The sequence below is a fragment of the Pavona decussata genome, unplaced genomic scaffold (assembly GCF_977016875.1).
Source record: "Pavona decussata unplaced genomic scaffold, jaPavDecu1.1 SCAFFOLD_366, whole genome shotgun sequence".
NCBI classification, from domain to species: Eukaryota; Metazoa; Cnidaria; class Anthozoa; order Scleractinia; family Agariciidae; genus Pavona; species Pavona decussata.
The window spans coordinates 3,047,828-3,074,314 of NW_028145742.1; the positions used below are offsets into that span (position 1 = coordinate 3,047,828).

Here is a 26,487-nt window from a genome sequence, read left to right on the forward strand (position 1 = left end):
GCAGGACGTGCTAAAAATAGAGGGAAAGAAAAACTCCCCTTGTAAACATGACAAGGGTGAAAACAAATCGGTAATTTTGTATAAATACTGCGACGGCATTTACAATCTTATTTTTTCCTCTAATTGTTGTTACGGTAATAAAATGAATGAACTTGATCCACGAAATAGCTACGAAATTATTGCTCTTCACCAAACCGAGGCTGCCTCTCAGTGGCGCGAATCGGCGCGAAACACAAAAGGATATGTATGGTAGTTTAGCATGAAGTACTTTCCTGTATCTGGCAATTCTGAACACATTAAAGACGTGCGGAACAAGACTTAGTTAAAATCCACTTCTAAATCGAACAATGAGGCGATCTGCTGCTCCTTCAGTTAGAGCTGCTAAGAAGATGAAGTTTTGTCCTCCATCTGTTGCTGGAAACAAGGCAGATACCGCGAGAAATTCGAATTGTTCTGCGACAAATTCGCTTGCACTTGTGCAACCAGCTAATCCCAATCAGGTGAGCATATTGTTTACCTCTGTATTTAGACGATCACTGCAAGATTTTTTTGCACAGTAATTGACATTCCTAGTTTTAAGTATAGCTGGGCTTTTGAAAACTACGAAGCTGTCGAAATTTGCAGTTAAGTTGCTTTTTTCTTCATATAACTTAACTTACGTCAGCTTATAATAATTTTTAAAAACATAATTTGCTGCGTCTTTTTTCACGAAATAAAAAATGTTCTATTTTCTAAGATTAAAATAATTATACCATTGTGTAGGCAATGTCAGTGAAAGGAAGTTCTAGGTTTTCTTTTGTTCTCTAGAACATGTTGAAAATCCTCTCCATTTTACAGAGATGCCAACCCTGGAGATTTTTTTCTTTTGTGCACCCCCCCCCCCCCCACCTCAAATGTTCCAATGAACCCAGCCACCTGCAAAATATGTTGGCCAAAATCAACTCACCACCCTCCCTCCAACCTCCCATATTAACAGATTGGGTAAAAAATGCACCTAGGAATTGAAAACCAAAACATTTGATTGTTATTGTTTTTTGGGGGGGGTGGGGGGGGGAAGGGAAGATTTTGAGATAATTTGAGGTTAATTTTAGATAAAATATCAAATGCAGCCTTATACCCCACCAGAGATGATACAGAGGAGTATTTGAGTGTGTGTTGCCAGGAGATTTGGTGACCTGTAAGGGAGACCATGAGATTTGTTCAATATCCAGGACACTCCCAGATAATCCTAGCCTCCCTTGCCGACACTCTTTTAGCTCATCACACAATCTCTCCTGCTTAACGAGTCAAAAGGGCATCTGCAATGGAGGCTAAGATTATCTAGCATAGTAATGGCATCTGATTTTATACTCAGCTGATCTCTTGAATTTTCAGACTGTTTAACATGTGTCATAGCACAATTAAATGCACTCCTGCAAAAATGTCAATGCTGACTATGTGAAACACGACATATACCTTCAGTGTTTGTAATTGGTGAAAATATACTTTGAAATTACTTCTTCATCAGTTAGAGATGCAACTTCTAGGGCTGACATTCAGCTTTGGACAAGCCAATTGTCCACAAGGACAATAGCACACCATAAACTGAGGGCCTTGCATTTTTGTTGTCTTTTTGTCAATTTCAAACTGTAAGTAGTTGGCAATTGTCACCATAAGTTCTGCCCATAATAGCAAGCAACTTGATGCTTAAATAATGGGTGTAAACTGCACTGTCAGCACTAGATTGTTGACTATATTAAATTATATTTTCAGGAGAGTATTTTGCCATTTGTTCAAGCTGGCAGCTTGCCAGACAGCGAGAACAACCCTGAAGTCTCTGCAAGTCACGATTCTCCAACAAATGTTGACAGCAAAGTAATGGCCAATGAGAAATTATCAAAGCCTACAAGTTACACTATTGTACCCCAACGTGCTAAAACAGCAGCTTTCAAGGCTCCTCTTCAATACAAGTCAATACATAACATTCCTTTGGGTAAGCTTCTTTTCTTTTATAATCAATTTGCAACATTATGTTTTATGGATACCCACCTTTGATCACCCCATATGACCATCTCATTTTTTCAGCCAATTTTCCAACCATTTTTTAAATAAAAAAAATCAATCCTGCTAAAAATTGTGATGACCCTGTTTTTGGGGCGACATTTGTACTACCCAGCAGTGGTCATATTAACATTGTTTCACTGTAATATTGTTAATTGAAAAATCACAATATATTTAATGTGACAAGGGGGGAAGTCAAGTTTTAAACTGGTAATTTTATTTCCTTAACACTTGTTTTGGCTTCTTCTAGGAACTTCTGATGGAAAAGAAAATCTGTCTTGCTTCTTCAATGTTGTTTGGTGAGTTACACATTTCCGTTTATTGAAAAACTAATTTGTAGATTTTGTTTCATTACAATACCTGTAATATTATTGTTTGAGTTAATCTGTGAACTACATGTAAGAAATAGATTTTTTATTGATTCATTCATTCATGCAATGCATACATTTCCTTTTTTATACATTCATACAAATTGCAATTACCTTACTGCATTTAAAATAAATATACTGTCTGTAACCCACTAGTTAGGATAATAACAAATTAGTGGGAGGTGAGTGAAATATTGTTTTGTTGTTGTACTTTAGGGGAAAGATGTCCAAGAAAAAGGTACTTTATAAATTTTCTCGTTTTATCTTGTTAACATATGGTAAACTACTACTGGTTTTCAAATAATATTGTAACTGCTGAGCATACAAACAATAATAAATTTTTCTCTGTCACTTTTAGCATAAAAAGTGGGAAGGAGATGGTGAGTGGAATTAATGTTTAACTTCAGTGTTTTGTGACTTACAGTATTGGTGAGAGTTAGAGCATATGATTAACTTCTTTTTATGTGCATATAATGTGCTGTGCTTTCTAACAACCTACAAAGTCAGAAGCTCAAATTACAACTTGAAAATTACACTTTATGCCATTGTCAATAAATATTATAATTTTGTTGACAAGCAACTCATGCCTGAAAACAATAAAAGACAAAATTGGTCAAATCCCAGCTTATGATATAATCAGACTGCAGACATTTCCTGAGTAGCCGGGCACCAGATGTTTGATTTTTAGTTGAACCTAAGTTGCCAGTATATCATAAGCCAACTGCACTGCAAAGTCTACTTATCACGACCGCAAGCAGGGCTGTCAATACAGTTTTGGCCACATGTTACATTGAGCTTCACACCCATAACAGTGTTGTTGCTTTCTGAGTAAAATGACCCTACAGCTGCTAAGTTCACTCTTAACTTCAAGGCTCTTTCAAGGCTATTCAGCAGTAACAGGTGTCATACGTTACAACCCCTAATGACAGCTCTGACAACCAAACCTTTTAAACAGGTAAAGCTCAACTTGTTTGTTTACTGGTAAATCCACTGAGATACGTTATGGTAAAATGCGACTTTTGGCCATGTCTTGACCTTCAAACTTCACATTACTAAAAGATGTAGTAAACTCACTAAAACTGACCCAACTTTGAGTTTACAGGATAAGGTCTAAACTGCTGATCTTTTATCCCTCCAGTTATGACTTTATTAGTGCATACTTCTAATTAAAGTAATATTTAATGTGCTCATCTTTTTTTCGTTCTAGGCATACTAGTCACAAAGGGTCAAACAGCATCTTTAAAAGATTTGGAAGGAAAAGAGTGAGTTGAATTTAGTGAAAAATTGCTTTTTGTTGCTCAATAAAATCTGCATGCTGGCACCCTGCCAACTCAGTGAACCAGATGGGAAGCAAAATCATTATTTTTGAAGATTTTATGTCAGAAATGACTTGCTAGCTTAATCAGTTTCATGTATTTATAGTGTATGTCTAACAATTTATTATTATTACCAGCAATGCTAAATACTTTAACACTTTAATAACATCATCATAACCCCAGCATCAATTAATATTGTAATCAATATGTTCATTTTTGAAAAGTTTAATTATTGGCTCATTTGTAGCTCATTCATAGTCCTTCTGAATACCAGCATATTTTACTGAATGCATGAGTAAATAAGTTGTTGTTGTCTACTCACCCACTGTATTCTATTCATTTACCCATATGATGGATGCCTTTTCAGAATTGCTAAGAGTAGTGGTTATAAGTCATTTGAGCTAGAATCCCTTCAGGAGGGTAACACACTGTGCATTGGTGGAAAAGAAATTGAGGTGAGAAATGTTTGTCTCCTAAAATACCTTTAAATTAATGGTCTCGCTCATTAGTTGCACTGAGCCAAAAGTATGTTACTTTTCTCATGCAAAATTTTATTTTTCATTTGCACACATGAAACCATTAAATTGATGGTTGACAAGTCAAGGTCACTACCTTTGTGTTATGTCCTTTGACAAACCCTTGTCTCTGTTAACACAATAGTTTGATACCGTGGGGCAAATTGAAAAAGTGGCACCTTTTTCATCTTTGTAGTATGTGAAAGGGTTCAAAAAATAAGGACTGGAAAAATAGACTGGATCTGCAAGGGTTACAATTCAATCAAACAATTTGAAAGGGTAACAGAAACGAAGCAAAAATTACAATGCAAACCTTAGTGTCAATAGTCCCACTGTACTAGTAATGTAGGGGATATCTTCTCTCTTTGTTACTGGTTTATTTTTGCATTATAAGAAAGTGGTACAGTTTTTCTTTGGTAATGGTTGGTTAGAAAGGAAAAGGAATTGAAAGTCAGGGCAGGGTGTAATGATCTTGTTAAAAAGTACTTGGTCAGTGGTAAATCATACAAATAGTTTCCTCAGTTTTACTGAAAAGTCTTCTTTAAGTAATTGCTTCAGCTCTTCTCAGGGATAATAGAATGAACAAAACGTGTAAGCGTGTGTAAAGTAATATATCAAACACGAGACACAGTGTTTCATCACATATAAAACACAGAGAAGAGAGTTGAAAATACGACGCGTAGCGGAGTATTTTTGACGAACTTCGAGGTTTTTGATATTGTCATGAAACACTGTGACGAGTGTTTGATATTACTTCTCAAACAAACTGATTTTGAGGGGGAAATTAAGGATGCAAAAACGAGGAAATTTTCATAAGATATCCAAACACGTCACGGTGCATAATTTCCTTTGTCTTTGGCTTTTGAATTATTAATGAGTTTGAGAAAATCACTTCTCATATGTTGCATCTCCCAGGGGGGGGGGGGGGGGTGATTTGTGCACACAGTCATGTGTTTCACTCACTTTACCATGTCTGTTGTCCCAAGCAAAAATAAGAGACCTACTTAGAAGTCTAACTTGAAGAGTTTGTCGATGCTGTTGATTTAGGTGATGGGCTGCATCAGTGAAGAGGATTCTCTCAGTGGAAAGTGTTTTCAGCAATCAGTAGTGTCAACAGCATCAGTATTAAAACCAATCTGCAAACCATCCTCTAAACAAACAGGTGTGTAATATATAATCAACCTGAAAATTCAGCGTTAAAACTCCGCTTGATGTCGTAGAAAAAAACTCGTCTTAAAACAAGTCCGATTTTCCGAACAGGTAAATTTAAGTGTACAAACATTGTAACAGAAAAGCAGTGTTTGTTTTTAAACAAACAAAGTTTTGGACCACTTGCTATCGAGCACGTGCCCACATGCCACGCCCATGTGGACCTTGTCACGCGAGATAACATAATGGAAAGATTCGTCAGATTCGGTCACGGATATACCGTAACTAACGGACCGTATCTAACTGGCGCATCTCTTGTACTGACCTCTAGACTTTTTCTCAAAATCCTTTTTTGTAGAGCCGCTCAATTTCGGCGCCACAAAAAGTCGTCGTGCGTGTGTGGCAAGTTTATTGACACAGCATCTCCGCCGCACTCAGCCGTAGATCCGGTCGTGAAAGGAATGCAGCATTCTTCGGTTTGGCGTCAACTTCCCCGAATTTCCTCGAAATGACAGACCGAACCGTTTTTTTAGTCGACTGCAATGAAGACGTTTAAAAGAAAGTTTCGTTTAATTTGCTAATCGCTTTTACAGAATGTCAGCACGATTCAGAAAGTTTTGTTTCACTTGCTATTCGATTTAACAGAAAGTCAACATGATTCTAAGATTACGGATTAAGGAAAACAAGATTTTCGCCGAAGAAATATTAGATGGTTTGACCTTACTTGCCTTGCATTATTACTGAAATTATTTATTAAAACAAGTCTGAAAATGATACCGCAATACCTAAAAGGTCGCACAGAATCACCTTTAAATATCATCTATCTACTCATCCGGTAAAACCAAGCTTGCCAAAGCGCGGACATTTCAGCTTTATACCTACGGGAGTCCCAAGAAATAAAAAAATTGAATTTCATATACAACTATTGCAACATATTCATTTTATACTAAGGCTAATTCCCTGTTCAAACATTGCCACCGGTTGTGCTGAAACTGTTGAATATAAAACGTCTAGTATAGACGCATATTTTTCAGCGTCTCGTCCAGGCTTGTTGAGTGTAGTATCTCCTCCAAATCTTTTTGATTTTTTTCGTCTACTTGCTTCCTCTTCGCGATCCAGTCATCCTTGGCCGCAAATCCACGGTCAATCATCAACAGCTGAAGCCAGTCATAATCTGATAGAGCCTTGATATTCACTCCTCTCTCCACCAACTTCCTCAGACCAACAGCGTTATCTTCAGCGACCTTGTGCACACGAACGTGAATATTGTGAAGATGCGCGAAGCGGATCGTTACGCTCACTCCCTCGTTTTGCGCGAGCCACTCGCACAGTTTCTCCGCACATTCACCGCAAGGTGAGAAGTTACTCACTAGCTGTAATTCCTTCAAACCGGATAGCGGGCTTCCCTCCAGCTCTTCAATCGATTTCTTGTAGGCGTTCGATGTATCGCTTTTGAAAACTTTCCGTGACAGAATCTTGCCGTCTTTAGCTCTAGCAACAGCAAGCACTAAACATTCGGTTGGCCAAAAACCGCCCGGTACACCAGATTTTAATATAGCTGTCAAGTCGAATTCGTCTGGAGTTGGACTTTTCGGTACGTTGTTGTAATAAGCCATGTTGAAAGTGAAAGTGAAAAATATTCAGTGCGTGAGGACCCGTGACCCTTTAGTTACAATCTTCCGGTTCGGCGTGGACTGGTCGTATTACATGACAACCGAGCACTTAGACTTATCATCTGAGTCAATACTGCCTCAAGCGCTCTCATCTCAAATTTCTTCGTATCAAATTTTGGCGCTTTTCAAATGGGCGATTTTCACAACTACCCGAATCCTCTTCGTTTTTCCTTTCCTATTTTTAAAATTTTGTAATCCCAGTTAGCTCTGTAGCACTGTGACTTCCGCACATTGTGGTCTACACAGGAAAAAAGACTGAAGCCTTTCCATCTTTGATATTTTAGGCACATAACGGACCGCAGTGCTTGCGAGAGCAGGTATCACCTACTAGATGTAAACAATATTGAGAGAGTGGTGCCTACGTTGGCAAGGGCAGGTCAGGCTTAGATGACAATAACCCTAAACACTTGCCAGAGAAAACAACAAACGGAAGGACTGTGGCAGTTGCAATAAATAACGCCATCGTGAAAATGGCCTGTAACTATTTGACAGATAAACGGAAACTAAGGACCACGAAAATCGGCTTTTTACAAATCGCGCCAAATAAAGTTGTAGCAAACGTGCAAATTCATCTAAAGCGGAAAGGAACCCCGGCTGTCAAAGATGGAAATCTGTCCGGTAGAATAATCGTCTGATCTCTCAAATTTAAGGCGATATAACCGTCCTAAAACAACGACTGATAAAAAAAGTCAACAGTGTCCTGTTTCGCTTGTTAATTCACTCCCTATACATCCATACAATGCGAATTATTGTCGGGTTTCTTGTCCATAAACACCATTAAGTTTCTCACTCAGGTTTGCCGCCTAAACGATAGGAAGATGGACCGATAAATTGGACATGAGAATTGCTGAACGAATTTTCTATGTAAAGACGAGTTTAACGTGTTTCTATGTCTCCTGATGTCGTCTTTCTACCACCTCACCAAAGTAATCTCTACCGGCCAATCACAACACCTTCAAGGAACCAATCAGAAATGGATCAAAAACAGGCTACAGTTCCATGACATGAAACGGGCATGCGCGGTAAAATATGCCACTGGTACCACGCGCGGGAAAACATGAAACTGGCGCCAAGCGCGGGAAACATGTAGCTGGTGACAGGATAGGGAAAACCCGCATAACAAAGTCTTTTGTCTTCGCTCTTATTGGCTGAATAAAGAAAACAGTGTATGTGCTCAAATAAGGAGCTAATACACGGTTAGCCGAGTCCTTGCGGTCTAAATGGTGGTAGGTACTTACGACTTACCAAAATGGTGGAGAGGGCGAGGCAAAGGATCGCTTAGTGCTTGACTATCCAGAAAGGAACTGCTAACAAACATGATAACTTATCAAGAGTGAATTTTAGTGATTAAAAAAACCGTTTCCTTCACCTACTGATAGCGACTTTCTGTGTAGGTTTAGCAAAACCCTTCTTGGGTTTGAAGAGAGCCGAGATGACATCGGAATCTCGGAGATTGGTGACTCCACGTCATGACGTCAATGCCCCTGGAGCCCTGGTCATGCCTCGACCCAGCGCTACTCATCAGGTATCCCCCGTGCGGGGCCTCTTGACATTTGTAATGCCATTTCTTCAAGTTCCAGGAGTCCTGTCATTTTCATGGTTTGGCGTTTGCCGTTTTAATTTTTTTCTGTTAGTCTGTTGCCACTCGAAGTATCTGCTGTTTGTCTGTTAGTTCAGCCATAGTCTCCGATGCTTTGTTCAATTGGGCCGTCAAGAGCGTACGCGACTATACAATACAATTGAAAACCTTCATTTAAACACGGTAAAATTTAAAGCTTGATAGCTTGAGGGGTCGTGTGTAAATTATTACTAAGTATATAGTACGAGCAAATATAAGAGAATATTAGGTAAGACTGTAAAAGTTACAGAGATGTTTCAACGATAATAAGTTTAGAACGCTAAAAAAATTTGTGTAAACGCTAAACTAGTTCAGTTACCGTTAGAGTACAATCTAACACCCCTTCACACTTCTCGATTGTCTTTCTCAACCAATTTTTCGTCGGTGCAACCGAGAAGGGAAGTATTTTGACTTCGCTTGTGCATACCTTCTGGGTGTGAACAATGCAGTTTATATAGTGCAGGGTAGATCTAATCTGGTATAAGTGCCTTCGAACCTTTGTCTGTTTGCAGTCACACCATCAAGACTCGTTGGCACGGTCAGACTTTTATGAGGTATCTTTTCGCCGCAAAAAAGCAGTAAAAATTCGAGATGTCTTCTATAGGTGCCTATGAACCCAAAACAGCACGGGTACTTCTTTACAAAATTAGGGATGTCATACCACTTTTTGCCTGTCGTGTAAATGGCCCTGAAAACGGCTTCGTGTGGGTTAATTAAAATGCTTTTATTTTAAATTTAGCTGGAGAACAATCGAGAGGGGCTGGAAATAGTAGACGTGATAGTGGACCCACACTTGTGCCAGCACCTGAGGCCCCACCAGAGGGAGGGTGTTGTGTTCCTGTACGAGTGTGTCACGGGGCTGAGGAATGTCAACGGAAATGGGGCCATTCTCGCGTGAGTAGTCAGAAGCACTGAAGAAACACGGAGCCTGCTAGAACAGCTTGTCACGGTTATGATTCAAACGAACGTTTTCTTTCTCTTTAGCATGAAACGCGCTGACTTAAATTTGTGCTGCAGTTGCGAGCCGCAAAGTTTTTTCTTGAGGATCCAAACGCATTCACCCTTAAGGAAGGGCCTACTATTGTTGCTGCGCATACGTTCTGCGCATCTCGAGATACTCAGGTTTCCTATGGGTGGTGCCCATTAATACAGGAATATTTTTTGCGCGGTTTAAAAATTATACGGAGAAAGCAGAACTTAGCAAATGCTATTGGTATCTCAAAGGAAAATTGGGGGTAACCATGCATTTTTCAGAGATAATTAAGGTTCAATTTGGGAAAAAATCCCATACATTGCTTTACATTTTGGCGCTTTTTAGAGATATTATCGCTTAATTATCCCTGAAAAATACCTGGTTACCCCAATTTTCTTTTTGGATTTCAATAGCCCTTGCTAAGATTTACTTTTCCTGCATAGTCAGAAACCGCACAAAAATACTTCGGTATTAGTAGGCACCGTCCTTAATACGCAAAGGGCTTTAGTTAGAGCTGTATCTGGATGAAGTTATTTCGGCGCTGTATCTAACTAAACGTTGTATTGGCCTTGTCTTATTTGTGTCTTTCTTTTTTCTTGTGTTTAGAGATGACATGGGACTTGGCAAAACTCTTCAATGTATTTCTTTGCTATGGTAGGTTAGTCGTTTGATCGAACCTACAGTGTAAAAACTGTCACCTACATTAAAGTGTAAGATCCATTTTGCACAAAGTTTAATGGAGAATTACGTAAAACAAGTTAATCAACTCGACAAGTTTTGCCAATTCTTGAACAGGGAGACTTGTCAACGATAAAAATAGTGGTAAGTTGTATTCTAGCGCAAAATATAAAATAAAATTGGTATTTTATTTTATATTTTGCGCTAGAATACAACTTACCACTATTCACCAAGTGCGCAACACAGTCTAAACAACATTTTGTCGACGATAAGCTTGACAATTTTTTTTTACATACAGGGATTTAAAACTTGTCAAAGACAAACTTTTCAATGAAAACGTGCTCGTGAGCAACCAGCCACAGACTTAAAAATTTACGTTTTAGGATTTTGTGATAAAATTTCCGAATTTAACCTAGATTTAGGAAACTAACGACAGCTATAATTACTGATTGTTCCTTTTCAGAGTGCAAACTTTTTCGCCAGCACCATGCCATAGAAACTTACCATCAGAATAATTAAATTTGTCCATTTACCGAAACTATGTTTTATTTCAGCCGGTACTCAAGACAATTTTAGTTGCGGCGAAAGGCAATTTGCATTTAGTTTTAATTTTGTATGTAGTTTTAGTTTTAATAAATGATTAAGATGTGATTTCTTTCTTCAGGACACTTCACAAACAGGGCATGTACGGTGGACGTCCTGTTATCAAGCGAACGCTTATTATTACGCCTGGTAGCCTTGTCAAGGTATCTAGTCATTTCTCGTACTTTTCGCAAATTCACAAGAGTTTTTGTCAAGACCAGGGAAGGAGAGCAACGATGAACAATCGAACCGAAACTTTAAATATCAGTTGAAAAACTTGGAATAGTTTTTAAAATACGTAACAGTAGACCTGCACCTTTCAAAAGCTCTATTTTCACTGGACCCTGATAACCTGCAGCTGCATTGTTTTTAGGCTGGAAACATTGTTCTGTTGTTCGTTTTTTTGTCCTCTTGACTAACCATGTAAGACGTTGCAAATGGTGCAGATCGGCCTGTACGTAACAAAGTGTCATCTGGAATGTGTTAATTAAAGTTAAGAAATGATAGAAAAGGAAATACCAGACTTTTGCTGAGGCGAATGATTTAACTGTCACTGACTAGCAATAGAGAATCACCCTCCAGAGCGTCGTTTTTCGTTGTTTTACCAGTGCGCGCCCGGTCTTACTGATGACTTCTTTGCTTTGCTTTTCAGAACTGGAGCTGCGAGTTCCGCAAATGGCTTGGTAACGAGCGGCTGAAGGTGTACACTGTTACCACGGAGAAGAGGGTCAAGGTAACTCTGACTGAGCTGTGAAAAGAACTTGACTTTCAAATCACATTTACCTAGCTTGGCACCATTCCCCCTGTATTACAGTGAGTAGAGAGCCAGAACGGTGTGCGGAGGGTCCTATGTTCGACTCCCGCCATACCTCGGAATTTTTGGAAAACCTTTGCTTCCTGGAGACAATAATACTCTTTGAAACTTGACCCGAACTTCCAATGGACTCCGTTCTTTTTGAGAAAGAAATTGTGTATCCTTAGGCTTAGAGTCGAATTTCGAGTCAATAGCTATTGTAGATTTTCAAATAAGACTACAGAATTTCTTGTGAAATGCTGCGTTTGTTTCCATATTTACAAACTGACAATAAGGCTCTTTATTTTCGCAGGAATTTATCAACAGCCCTCTTTATCCAGTCATGATAATCAGTTACGAGATGTTTTTGCGGTCAGTAGAGGAGGTCAGGAACATCAAATTTGGACTTGTCATCTGCGATGAAGCACATCGCTTAAAAAACACCACGATTAAAACTGCTACGGTGAGTCCTAAAACCACCCCCATCCAACCCCACCCCACCCCACCTCCTCCTCCCTCTCCCCCGTCAAGACACGCACACACACGCGCGCGCGCGCGATTCCCTGATGATAGATTATAAGGCTCTTTCACAAAACCTGCTAAAGGTCAAACGTTTTTTTTTCTTTCAAGAAAAACGAAGAAGCGAAGCGCGTGTCGCGCTGGCTTGTTTAAAGGGAAACGCCTTTTTTCTCAAAGGTTGACAAGGTGTTAGGTCCTGATCACAGGGATAAAGGTTTTGTTTGGTCAGGCCGGAATTTTTTTATGTCCTATTTTGAAACATAGTAGACCACAGTAAACTCATATTGTGGGCATTTCTTTGTGCAGATGATTTCCGGGCTCAAGACTAAGCGACGGATTCTTCTCACGGGAACTCCAGTGCAGGTTTCTTCTCATTCTGCTTTCTAGTTATATCACAGCTTCTAAGTTAACTTATAATTTATACGTCTTTTTATATATGAATATGATGTCATGTTGTGAGGTAATGAATTAACCCCCATCTCTTCCCTCACTCTTATCATGGTCTGGAAATGAACGCCGTAACAGTGTTAAAAACCTTACTGAAACTTGTGAGCTTCACTGACGTTTTCCAGTTTCTACAAATGAATTTATTTATCCTCACCTTGCTGTCGGAAGTACGTACTACTACACAAAACAAAAAGCATTATTAGTTTCCTGTAGGTGTGTACATGTGTCTCGAAACAGGAGTACCTGATGGGGCCGCTCGACTAAAAACCCGCTCTGCAGGCTGGAATAGAGCTGGCTGGGAACTGAATACATTACACCGTTAACTGGCTGGAACGTTTCTAAATATCTGTAGTTTGCTGACACTTTTTAAATAAAAAGCTGGTTCTAGCTGGGTAAAAAATGTCTCGTTTGTTTTTCCTGTCTGTCAGGACCCCTGTTAGGTTCGTAAAAAATCGTATTTGACGTTTCGCTCTATTAGACGCAAGTAACGGCGGGTCCACTGTTTTCAATTTGACTAGGACATGACAAGGGACATGAATGAAAAGCTTCTTTCCCTACGATGTTTTCGGGCGACTTGCCAGCCTTAATATCAAAATGGCTAAAAAAGAGAGAAAAATACAGCCGACAGCGGTACCTCTGGACACTGTGCCGGAGCGTTGTACCATAACGATGCACCACGAGATTTCGGCCCGCAGTTCGCTTATGCCAGCTGGAGATGGTTCCGCGATGCTTTCCGATACCTTGTCCCCGACAAGACAGTGAGGGAGAGAAATGTCGGCCCCTAGACCATATCAGACAGATCCCTTACGTAGGCACCTCAGTTCCACCTTACTGACTTAAACTGAGATTCAGCCATGTATATATATGACAATGTAGTCATTTTGTCTTCCATGTGGTACGTTTTGAGGTTTGAGCATGCGCACGAGCTAAAACGATATAATGACAGAAGGATGACTCGTGGTCAAATGACCTCTAGTCTTGGACTCCTTTTACCTTAATTCATTCTTACAATTTTTATTGCCATTTTCCCGAAAACGATTGCTCCTTCGATGGATTGTTGACATGGAAAAGGGAATCAGGTCACCACTCGAAGAGCTCTGTGAAAGCCGTTGGTATTTTTCTGTTTTTGGCTATTAAGTCAACACTTATTACTGGGCCATGTTATGAAAATGCGCAACATTTGATACTACAACTCAGATGCTACCTTTCGCCTCTTGATGTCTGGTGACATCAATTCTAACCCTGGACTGGTTTCTGTTTCGACTGCTGGTATACGTAAGATCAATTGCCTCGTGATGAATACCAAAAGCTTAAAAAGTTATCACAAAGACAGGCAGACCGTGTGTAACCTCCATCGCTTCCAGGACCTGGTGTACGCCGAAAACTCTCACGTTATATGCGTCAATGAGACATGGTTAAACCAAAACATTAGGAACTCTGAAATTGCATTCTGGTTTTACAATATTTAGGAGAGATCGGTCTGATCGAGGTGGTGGTGGAGTTCTTATCGCAATCAAAACAACCTCCTTTAAAGCTGTCAAAGAATTTAAACCTGAATCGAAAGCCGAGCTGCAAGAGCTTGAGATCATTTTTGCCGAAATTACTACGCTTTACTGGTGAAAGAATTTTATTCTGTTTTTGCTATAGGCCACCCAATGAAGACCCAAGTTGGATGGATGTTTTCGATAATGATCTGCATAAAATTTGTGACCAGTTCGACAATATGGTAATTTCGGGTGACTTTAATTTGCCAGACATCCTCTGGGACTCCATTGACAACGCATCGGGTGTTAACGAACTAGCCTTTATTGAAACCCTTCGCCACCACCTCTTGACACAACTCAATAAAAAAACCACTCGTGGCAACAACGTACTTGACCTTGTAATCACGAGCGTGCCGGAAGATACAAAAGATACGGGGGTTTTTGCAGACCATAGCGTCATTATTTTCCAGTTTAACGCTTCTATAAAAGCCCCACCAAAAACCCTGAGATTTGTCTACGATTGTGCAAAAGGCGACTTTGAGGGTCTACGTACGGCTCTGTCAGCAATTAACCTTTCTTCGATCATAGCCAATGACGGTATAAATACTGACTGGCATCAATGGAAAGACACGTTTCTTGTAGCGGTCTCTGACTATATCAGACCAAAAGGCTTGAGGGACGGAATCCCATACCTTGGATGTCTGGTGCCATACTTAATTTCATCAAGGAAAAGGAATCTACAAGACAAAAGCTGAAACTATCTCCCTCGAGCCACCTAAGGGAGAAGTTAAAATACTTGCGCAAAACAGTTAGGCGCATGCTGTGAAACGGCCGTGATGAGTTTCTTGGTTCCGTCGAGTCCGACCGCAATATAAACCCAAAGCGTTTTATTGTCGATATTGAAGCTGAATTCCAAATCGCATAGAATTCCTGGTCAAGTCTGAACGCCAATATCAGCCAGTGTGTCATCAATCGTACGCCGTTAAGATCTTCAGCTGAAAATCCTCGGGAAATAACCAATCTGTTTAACTCCTACTTCGCATCAGTTTTCGCCCATGATCCCCCCTCACCCCCCCCCCCCCCTCCCTATCATGTTGTAAGCGCTGCCAATGCACCAGCTTCTCCTGGTATGTCAGAATTAACGCTTACCGTTAGCGAAGTCCAATCCGTGCTCGAAGCCTTTGATGTCACGAAAGCCACCCGAGTGCACAGAGAATTACAGGCCCATCTCCTGAACGTCACTGGTATCCAAAGTCTTGGAGCGATGTGTATTTAGCACTTCAAAGATAGACTGTACGAGGTGGTAACAGATTGTCAACATGGATTCATTAGAGGGGAATCATGCACCTCCAACCCTTTGGTAGTTTTGGACCATGCAGGTGGGCTCCCTGTCTAAAATAGACGACGGAAAACAGGTGGACATGATCTATATAAATATGTCTAAGGCCTTCGTTAAGGTGAACCAGGGCTGCCTGCTGCAAAAAATTCACGAATTCGGATTTGGAGGCAGCCTCTTGCAGTGGTTTAGCTCTTACCTGATGGGTCGCTACCAACGTGTAACAGTGCTGGGTGAAACCTTTGATACTTTGTCTGTACTTTGTCTGTCAGCTCCGGAATACCTCAGGGCTCCATTTTAGACCCGATGTTGTTTTTCATCTATTGTAGGAGGCAGCGTGGTCGAGTGGTTAGGGCGCCGGACTTGAAACCCGGTGGTCCCGGGTTCAAGTTCCGCTCTGCTCTGCTAGCTGGAGTTGTTTCTCGGTAGCCCCAAGTTCAATTCCTCGGACGCGCTTGTAAATAGCCAGCTGGTCTGCCGGGATTTTTAACCATGTTGTTTTCAATTTGTATTGTTTCTTTATGAAGTTTAATGCTCGGCCCCTCTAGCACTTGTGCTATAAACACTGCCGAGGGTAAATAAAGGTTATTCATTTTTTTATTTATTTATTTTATTTGTAAATAACTTGCCCGATTCGGTCCTGACGAGCCATGTTGCCATGTTTGCCGATGTGAGTCTTAGGAAGATGCTGCGTACCTACAAGCTGACTTGCTTGCTGGCTGTATAGTTGACAGACATCACACTTACATCTGGCTGGGATTTTCATTCCTGTCTTAAAAGTCTTGCTCGCTGGTAGTGAAGAGCGGGTATTTTTTTCCCAGGAACGTTAAATAGTAACCAAGATTGACGTAGGGACACTCAGCTAGTGTTTAGTGCAACATACGATTAATTTTCTCCAAAAGCGTCGTTGGGTACTTCTGTCGAAACTTACTATGGTATTGTAAGAATCAGAACTTTTTGCGTTTGTTTGAAACGCTCCAACAATAAGTGTGTGACTCTTGTTTGTCGTAGAATGATCTCAAGGAATTTCACTCACTCATCGATGTGTGCAATCCAGGAATTCTTGGTAAGTTCACTATCATGTAATCTCAAGCGCGTTTTTGACTCAGCTTTCAGTTATTTTTATTCTCAAGACTACAGAAACGCAGAACACGCGCCAGGGATCTGCAAGTGAAAGAAAAAAACGACCGGACACCAGCGTAAACATTTTGTCCTTTGTTTTAAAGCTTGCGTCGAAGTCTCGCGGATAAGACAAGTTTTGGTCAGTACAGTATTTGGACTGCTGCCTGAGACGTACTTGACTATGTTCTTGTCCTTCTTAGGTACACAGTCTTCTTTCCGCCGATTATACGAGGAGCCTATCGTCCGCGGACAACAACCAAATGCCACCAGCGAGGAAAAACTGTTGGGTCAAACCAGAGCTACTGAGGTACACTCGAATCGCTATCAGGGGGGTAAAGGTGTCTGCCGATGTTTTGATAACTGCGAATGGTAGTACCTTCAGTTCACATGGGATTTGACTTATTGATTTATTACAGTAGCTGTATTGCTAAAGATAATAGGAGACGTTAGAGGTCTTAGACTTGATTGAAGCTTAGCGTTGAACTGAAGACCTTCTTTCATTAATTATCATTTAAAATTATCATCCCCTTTCAAAGTGGAAGGATTGAAGCTTAGCGTTAAACTGGAGACCTTCCATTAATTATCATTAAAAATTATCATCTCCTTTCAAAGTGGCTAAAGAGGAATAAATGCCTTGGAGCATTAAGCGATTGCTAAATGTTCCATTCTCCTTTTGGTCTCCGTTTCTTAACCCATTGATGAAATCGGTTTTCGATAAACTGTAAACCTGCTTGCAATGCTATCGCTTTTGGGGTCGGAGCTCAACGGTCAGCTAAACGTCTGCTAAACTTTTATTTAAAGTTGTGGACAAACGTTCCGCTTGTGTACATACTGTTTGTCAGTTAAACATTTCTCAAGCCGTGAAATTTCGATATTTTTCGTTGTTCTTGTTAACAGCTCAGCAGGCTGACGAGTATGTTCTTCTTAAGACGGACATCAGAAGTGAATAGTCGGTACCTTCCTCCTAAAGGTAGAAATACTTTCCATTTGTATAATACTTAATGAGCTAAATGAATGAAGCCTTGCGCTCGTATCATAATCTTATAACTAGCTAAACCAGTATTCCAGCTCCACACAGCCTTCACCGTTCTTTCATAGCATGCTTGTTCTAATTTTTGAGCCTGTAGATGATCCTGAAGTGTCCCAATTCCGATGAAAGCTATTCAGCAGTTCTTTAAAGATGTACAGCTGTTGAGAATGATATATTACTCATTCAGTGAAACAGGCGTACCCGGAAAAAAATTAGAGTTCTTCTAACAGGAGTCGAACCTAAGACCTTTCGATTACTAGTTCGGATGCTCTACCACTGAGCTACAGGAGACTCGTGGAAGCTAAGGCCATTAAACTAAGTTCGTGTGACAAACATCCTGCATACTGCTAGGATTTGAATGTCGATGAGTGGTATATGTGCAATGGAATAAATCTTACAGTGTACAAGTGTGTCTGTGTGTCTCTGTGAAGTGTGTGTCAGTTTGTGAATGTTAAATTACGAGCGTCATTCAATCAGTGAGGTATCTTTTCCATTTTTGCATTAGACGCCATTCTGTGTGCTGTTGTTTTTGTATCGTTACAGTGGAGTCCGTCGTTTTCTGCCGCCCCAGTCTCCTGCAACTGTCTTTGTACCGTCCTCTTCTTATGTCACGTGTTGTGAGGTCATGTCTGACGTCACATTCCTTGGGAGGCTCGCGTCACTTGGTGTGTATTGGTGCACTAAAGAAGCTTTGTAATGACCCCAGTCTCATTTACCCTCAATGCCAAGAAGCGAAGAATGTGGCGGATAGCTGGGATATCGAGGAGGTAACTTGTACTCGGGCTAGAGCGGTTTTCAATAGTGTCGAAAGTAATTTCGCGTTTGCTTTGGTTTTGCATTACTACGCTCTGTGATTGGTTAACAAAACTTCGCGCCACTTTCTCAACCAATGGGAATCCAAACCAAAACCAATCGTGTTTTCGCCGCAAGCGTTTTCCCGCGCTTGGCGCCAGTTACACGTATTTGCCTCTAATTCTGATTGGTTCGTTGTGTTGTTTACAACTGTTGCGATTGGCCAGAGTAATTACTTTGGTTTTGGTTTTACGACACTTAATTGGAAACCACTCTATTCAGTTTCAGAAATTGCGTAATCAATTTCATGCTATTAGCCGGGCCGATTAATTTACTCTGGGTCGCTATGGTCTAATCCAGCTAGTGCCGGCAGCAACAGCGTGGTAAAACCTTTTAATTCGCCGAAAAAGAACTTTGGTTGCTGATTGTACGTGTTACAGCAAATCGTTGTTTTTGTGTTAATTGAACGCATCCTCTTCAATTCCGCTCTTTAAATAAAACAGAAGTCCACTCTTTAACAAGAATAAGTAATTTATTTCCAGGCTTAGCAAATTAAAAAATTCTCCTAAAAAATATACCTAAATGATGCTACCTAAATACTAAGCCTAAAAATAACGGGAAAAAAACCCACACACGTGGTATGGTGCGCTCTCCTTAAATTGTCTCCTGGGCGGTTTTGCAGAATTTTTATTATAGTGTTGAAAAACTGGGGCAAGTGGCCTGGAATAGGGGGGTCGTACTGTCCTGTCCACACGAGAAACGTCTGCAGAGCGCGAAGCGGAAGGCTGTTCATCAGCCCCCAGACCACTAAACCCCAGGACAGTTTATGTGTTTTCTTCAAGTTCTTCAGAGTGGCGCAACCTTGTTTGACCTCCATCCAAACCATCTGCGGCTCCTCCTTTCATGCTTTTGCCTCTGGTCTGACTCATCTCCTTTGTAGAAGCGGCCGATACTCTGTTCGTTGAGATCTCCATCCGAACTTGTCGCGTCAATTGACGACCTTGAACTCTCAGAGCTGCTACTTGAACTGCCACCCTCGAGGTCTTCAACGTTTATGCCGAATATCCTGGCAAAGTACTCGTCTGTCGCCGCAAGGTAGTAAGCAGTGTCTGGTCCCTGTGCTCTTGAGTCCTTCTTGATCGATTTTTTGATCCTCTTGATAAGTGACACTTTGTAAGCGTGATCCCTTTCTGCTCTTGTCAGCGCTTTCTTCGGTTTTTTCTTTGGTTCTTTCTTTAGGTTTTCATGTGCGTGTTTCTCTTTGTTCTTGAGTTTCTCGGTGTACACCTGATGCCATTGTGAGGGGCGTGGAAGCGCTCCAGAAACCTTGGTTCTCCGGGGATGCGCCGATGATCCAGATGACTCAGTCCCCAAGTTGCTTGTTTCGTTTTCACGTCCAACGCGTCGCTGTAAATTCTTATCCCTCGTGGAAGATGAAGATTCCCGCTGGTGTGCTACCGCGCATGCACCTGTTTTCGCATCTTTTTGCTTTACCAGTATACGATCGTCTCTTAGCCGTGATTTTCCGCGGATGTTGTCATCCTCCATTAGTGGATAGTTGGCGTCCCTGTTGTTTTCCAGTGGAAACTGATGTTCGTCTTCCAGCGTTGACTCATCTTCATCTTCAATGTCAATGACTTCTAAACTCGAACACTTCTTGGCTTTTTTTCCGGCGGCTTGTTTTGATCGTGATTGTATTCGCCATGGCGTGTTTGGTGGACACTTGATGCCGTGAATTTCAGTCACCGGTGTTTTCTCCAGTCCTTCTTTTCTCCCGGTTTCGACGTTGTTCTCTCTCGTCTCGGTTTTCTTAATTTTCTTGGCGTTCTCTCGTCTCCTTGTCTTCTTGTTTTTTCTTCTCTGGCTTGCTCCAGTCTTCTTTCCTATTACCTCGATTCTCTTCACTTTCTCGATTTTGTCGTTTCCACTAATTACTGAACTGCAGCTCCCCATGTTGGCGCTTAACAAATCTCGCTGGAAAAAAACTTCCTTTTGATAACTGGATTGTGACGTCAAGTTTATTAGTACATGACGTGCAGTTTATTAACGCATGACGTGAATTTTATTAGCGCAATGTAAGTTCGAAGTGCGCGCGCAAATAGTCATGACATTATTTTGTGGGTGTTGTGCCTTTTCTGACTTCTCTCCGATGTTATCTTTAATTTTGATCGTAATCTACATTAATTACGAGGAAGATTACAAATAGGGGAAAACGACAATTTGGATTGAAGTAGTTCTAATTGCTTTAGAATACTCGATAACGAGGCTTGCAGTAATTACGTTTGCGCAGAAGCGAGGTTAATGTTGATCCGAATGTTAAGATGAATACGTGAGTTCGTAAAGATTCGAATTTATCATTAAAAGCCTTGTTCGTAAAGATTCCGAATTTGTAAAAGCGAGGCTCGTTAAGATTCCAAAAGTGCGACTAATTTGTGGGTTTTCTTAATTCTCGAACACAAGGCTTCTGTTTGGTAAACTTTAGATACCACCTCAAGTATCGAAAATACTTAACAGTTTATGACGTCTGTTGATTTTATGTGTATTTTCAAGTGATAAATAAGAAGTAATATATGCGATCAACAATGATAAATGTGATAATGAAATTGACTTACACCATTATACTCGACACATGATCGTACATGTTCCTCTACTTCCACAATACATTTGCCATTTTTTTGTAATAAAACTCACTGCACTGTTTATTCCTTTACCCACAGGAAGAGTCTCTGTATGAAGGTCTTGACCGTTCCTTTCCCGAGGATTACGACCCTGACCGTTTCACTGCAGACCACTCAGGGAAACTGCAAGTTCTTATGGAAATACTGACCCACATGCATAGCACAGGAGACAGAGTTGTGCTTGTGTCAAACTACACTCAGGTAAGGGGTTAGTTTTTAAAGAAACTGGGGTGCTGCGTCAGTGGAGAGTAGAGATGAATGTTTGGTTTTATCATCAGAGCGTTCATTTAGCGTTTGGAACACATTTTGTTATTCATTTTAACATCGTTTTTCTTAAGTTTGTCTTAGCTGTAATTAATTTTAGTTAGATATTAACGGATGAAGAGCCACTCTGTGGAAATGCTGTTAATAAAGTCTTTATTATTATTATTATTATTATTATTATTATTATTATTATTATTATTATTATTATTATTATTATTATTATTATTATTATTATTATTATTATTATTATTATTATTATTATTATCAGAGCTGATAAGATAGTTTGGCCACCATGAAGAGATTCGAGTGCTGACGTTTCAAGTGTTAGCCCTTCATCAGAGCCGCCATATTCACCTGCCTTGTTTAAGCAATAAGAGAAGCAGAGACCGATACAACGTAGAATTACGTTTTAGAGTGCACTATATTTCGGCTGGCCAAACCAGCCTTCTTCAAGTTCAATGAGAATTTGCATTGGGACATACGCTTATATTGCAAGTATAAGCAAACGTTTTGGGCTCAATTCTTATACTCAAAGAAATTGGGTAGTTTGGTAGCTAACCATCCCGGCGCCAATCTTTGTTTTGGCGGGATGGAGCGACTGGGTAAATTACCATTCCTTCTCTGTTCCTTCCTTCCGGCCATTTTAAACGAATTTTATGCTCTTTTCAACCTTGGTACAACACTGGCTGTTATTGATTTCGTTCCTTGTTATTCTGTAGACACTTGACTTACTGCAAAGACTGTGTGAAAACAAAGGCTATGAGTTCTTGAGACTTGATGGTAAAACACCGACTAACAAACGACAATCACTGGTGGATCGGTTCAATGACAAGTATTGTAAAATATGTAAGTGCCATACTCTAAGTTCCCGTCCCCGCGTCTCTCCGCACTTCTCAAGAGACCGTTATTTGTACTTCCCCATTATAAGACATCCCCCCTGAATGTTCCCCTTCCCCCTCCCCTAGAGAAGACCCTCCCTTTACCCCTGTGATAAGCCCTTCTCTCCTGTCATAGACCCTCCTGCTTTCCCCGGCTATAAGCGGTGCCCCTCCCTCTGGTCAGTTTAGGTCTCCCCCAGTTATAACACCTTTTCTATCTAACAAAACAGTCATAACTCCCGCCTTCCCACTCCGCTGACCCTCCAAGCTGTTTAAAAATATAGTTGCTTTGAACCTCTCTAAGATACAACTGGAAGGTCACTTTTTCTCCTCGCCTTTAGTTGTATTGAATTGCTTGGTGGAATGGTTATGTAAGAAGAATGTGAAGATGGTAGATATAGCATTTTCTGTATACCAGGTTACAATTCTCTCGCCCTTGTTATAAAAGCTTACTAAAAATCGCTCACGAAGCTGTGTGAGCCGGGTGCTTACCATATGAATTTTTATTTAGTGGATGAGTAATCAACCCTTTGCTGTTGTTTTTGGTTTGTAGTTGTATTTCTGTTGAGTTCTAAAGCCGGTGGTGTGGGGTTAAATCTGATCGGTGCTTCCAAGCTTATACTCTTTGATATTGACTGGAATCCAGCCAATGACATTCAGGTATGGCGTCAATAAATAAATGAATAAATAAATAAATAAATAGTGCGGAGATATGCACAATCGGGACATGAGGTACCGATGCTCTTGCCTAACACCGTGCTAACAGGTGATCGGTAGCCCAGAGAAACTAAGCAACCTTACATGGACACTCAATCATTGGCTTTGGCACCTAATATTCAACTGACTGGCATGGGTTTCTAACCTGTCAGCATTCGCCTTGGCAACAGCCATGATGAGTGCATTTGTCCTCTGTAAGTTGTGCTTTGGTGGGAAGTCCCTGGAGTGCTAGGTCGAGCGTGAAGCACGTTAGTTGCACGGGGTAGGAGTGGTATAGGGCGCATTTTCTGTTCTACAAACCACCTCTCTGGGCATTAAGTCTGATTTCTTAGCGGTATGTGTTTACAGGCCATGGCAAGAGTGTGGAGAGATGGACAGAAGAAGACAGTTCACATCTATCGTCTTTTAACAACGGTGAGATGAGTTGTGATTCCGGTGTGTTACTTTACGGAGACAACGGCTGTTTGTAATTTTTGGAAATCATGTTGACACTGTGTAGTTGTTGGAATTTTGACACTAACTGCTCTTTTGATAATACAGGGAACCATTGAAGAAAAGATTTACCAGCGTCAAACTGCCAAGCAAGGTCTAAGTGGAACAGTAGCTGACGCGAAGGACTCGGTGAAAATTGAGTTCTCAAGGGACGAGCTAAAAGTAAGCACTGCAGTGTCTGCTGTATAAATGATTTTGCCACCTTGAAGACAAACTGTTTGCGTCTGTAGATGAAAGCTTTCAATTGCCTCCAGTGAAATGAAAGCTATTATACACGTCATACCTTCTCGATTAAGGACAGTGGCTCCCTCTGCTACTGCGCATATGTTCTCCGCATCTCGGGTGCCTGCTAAAACAAAGATATTTTGGCGCGGTTTATAAGAACGCGGAAAAAGAAGATCTTGGCAAAGGTTGTTGAAATCCGACATGAATATTAGGGGGAACCACCCATTTTTCAGATATTATTAAGTTTCAATTTGGGAAAAATACCTACATTGTTTTGTATTTTAACGCTTTTTAGAATCAATTTGCTAAATTATCTCTGAAAAATGCGTGGTTGACCTTAATTTTCTTTTTAGATTTGTTTAGTGTTGCAGTCAGGAAGGGTTAATAAGTGTTAGCTGGGTGGTGATGGTGTTTGATATTACATGAAACTGAATGTTTGACACCGTGATAACAGTACGTATCGTTCCTGTTATATTCACTTTTACAGGACTTGTTCACGCTCCACGAAAACACTTCATGTTTGACGCACGATCTTCTACAGTGTACATGTTTGTTGCCTGAGGTGGGTTTTTGCTTTTCTTCTACTAACGAACGTAACAGCTTCGGAATTCCCACGTGCCGCTACGGTTGTTCAAAATGTTTCAAAAAGTGGAATTTATTGGATGTTTTTCTTTCTAAGCTTTCATCGGGACTTGTCCCACGCTCCTTGTCCCACTATAATTTTAATTGCTGTCTTCTGTAAAAGCTCCCTCTGGGCTAGGTTGAACTTCTGTTCTTAGGGCCTCTTCATATGAGCCCGGTCGACCGGGCTGGCTCGGTTTCCGAGATCTCGCCTCGACACTCTTTTCTTTACAAAAGTTTTGATGTGTTCATATGAGAAGGCGGGCTGGCCCGGTTACCGAGATCTCGGTTTTTGCGACCGAGATCTCGGTAACCGAGATGGAAAATTTTCCCATATGAACACTCCAGCCCGGATACCGGGACTGACCGAGACGAAACAATTTTAACTGAGCATGGCTTCCAGTGGCTTGTAAGATCGCTGACAAGTCAGTGAAATTGTTTTTATACAGGGTTAGCCTCCCGATTTCCCTATTCAGGATGTTTTCGTATTTGTGTTGAAGCCTCCTAAACTGAAATGTTACGTTAAGTCCACGGGTATTTTGGGCCTTTAGGACATTTTTCATCTCGGTAACCGGGATTAAATTTCCCATATGAACAGAAGACAAAATTCGTCCCGCCTACCGGGCTCATATGAAAAGGCCCTTGACAGCGAGGTGCGCAAAACGAAAGCACGCACTGCACTGCATTTTGTTGGCTTTTCTAGGATGACAGTGACGAGGAATGTCAATCAGAGACAGCAGCCAATCAGCAGTCAAGTAGGAATGTAACCAGGCCGTGTCAGTTGGGACTTGACAATAACTACAATAATCAAGTATGTGAAAAATAACTCTGGTTTGGCAAGAAAAGATTCACTAGTTAGGTGTGAAGAGAGATGCGAATTTCACTGCTGTTTTTGGCAATTTGATTGATAGTAATCGTAATAGTAAATGTTTTATTGCAGAAAAATTTGTCCATAGCAGAGTTGATGGCTTGGCAGCATTTCCCGTGCCCCAGTGTTCCTGGTTCAGACTTTGAGGTAAATAACCTGTTTATCTTTCCTCTCATGGCTGTGAGTACATTGCGTGAGTTTTGAACCAATCACAGAACTCAGCAAAACTGGAAATAAATTTCGTTAGCTGTCACTTTCAATCTGCCGCATACCCCGAGTTTGTAACACAGGCTGAGGAATAACTAACTGGTAAATGGTAAAAAATGAAACAGTTTATGCGTAATTGTGCGCATACAAGATTTTCTTTATTTTATTTTTGTGGATGTCAAGAAAAACAGTTGCTTATACTCAACCACGTGTTCACGCATCTATTTGTTAAGAAACAAATAATTGTACGTAGTATTTGGCGAGTAGTGACAGCTCGTGATGTTACAAATTGTTCAGATTACCATGCCGTGTTTGTTTGTCCATGATATTGTGGGCAATGTTGAATATTGTGCACCACTGAAACTCAAAGTACTTCTCATGCAATTTCTCTCAGGATGAAGCTGTAAAGGAAGCAGGCAATGCTGTGTCTTTTGTGTTCAGAACCAAGACATTTGGACAGGATGCAACACAGCAAAGAATTTAATAAAAGATACAGTAGATATTTTACTTGAATTTTATATTCTACAGAGGTCAAATTTGTATAATGTTATTGAATTACATTTAATAAATAAATTCAAGAGTACACTTTGTTGCAACTCAATATCAAGCCTTTAGCATTGAATTTTGTTGCACGTCTCCATCATGTCTTCTAGGAAAAGTTTGGAGAATTACAGGAAAATTTCGAGATATGCAATGCTTTACTAATTTACTCACTATACTAGGAGTTTAAATTAATATTTAGACAAAACTGGATCAGATTTAAAACTTTGCTACTTTGTTCGAAGCAGTCAATGCTATTCCTTCGAAAAATTTATTTTTGGCCAAAACAGATCGCGCGAGCGAATATTCCGCATTTCGTCGTAAACTTGGGTTATCCGAGAGCAGTTGGAGGTTACTGGGTCACGTGACACGTTTTGACCAATCGCGAATGCCCACAAATGGCCTGTTCTGTTTGAAATTCTACTAATAAACAGTTTTATAGGAAAGCTTAGTGGCTTTCATCAGGGTTATTTTAGGATTTTATCCACAGACTCGAAAGTTGGAACCACTTTGTACAGCATAATAAACATCACCACAGGAAAGCTTTCATTTGAATGGTCAC

The 26,487-nt window shown here is 40.6% G+C and overlaps 2 protein-coding genes across 3 annotated transcripts; one reads left to right on the top strand and one right to left on the bottom strand.

Annotated features, from left to right (window-relative positions):
- Window positions 1–64: 64 nt before the first annotated feature.
- LOC146452845 (DNA repair and recombination protein RAD54B-like) lies at window positions 65–26,446 on the top strand. Of its 2 annotated transcripts, XM_085097461.1 has the most exons (28): window positions 65–500; window positions 1,753–1,972; window positions 2,291–2,339; window positions 2,625–2,646; window positions 2,767–2,788; window positions 3,616–3,670; window positions 4,092–4,179; window positions 5,287–5,401; window positions 8,456–8,586; window positions 9,419–9,573; window positions 10,259–10,306; window positions 10,995–11,076; window positions 11,565–11,645; window positions 12,019–12,168; window positions 12,531–12,587; window positions 16,503–16,557; window positions 16,814–16,920; window positions 17,511–17,583; window positions 18,187–18,410; window positions 21,153–21,314; window positions 22,097–22,223; window positions 22,809–22,915; window positions 23,321–23,386; window positions 23,513–23,626; window positions 24,177–24,251; window positions 25,014–25,121; window positions 25,251–25,325; window positions 25,780–26,444. In XM_085097461.1, exons 1-28 carry the CDS (start codon window positions 348–350, stop codon window positions 25,867–25,869), a joined length of 2,811 nt encoding a protein of 936 aa, XP_084953587.1. In that variant the 5' UTR covers window positions 65–347; the 3' UTR covers window positions 25,870–26,444. The 2 variants fall into 2 exon arrangements, with proteins under 2 accessions (XP_084953587.1, XP_084953588.1); XM_085097462.1 differs by lacking the exon at window positions 24,177–24,251 and having other exon boundaries at window positions 25,780–26,446.
- Window positions 5,936–7,385, bottom strand: LOC146452846 (uncharacterized). The gene has a single exon (XM_085097468.1). The coding sequence runs from the start codon at window positions 7,002–7,004 to the stop codon at window positions 6,399–6,401; it is 606 nt and encodes a 201-aa protein (XP_084953594.1). The 5' UTR covers window positions 7,005–7,385; the 3' UTR covers window positions 5,936–6,398.
- Window positions 26,447–26,487: the final 41 nt, after the last annotated feature.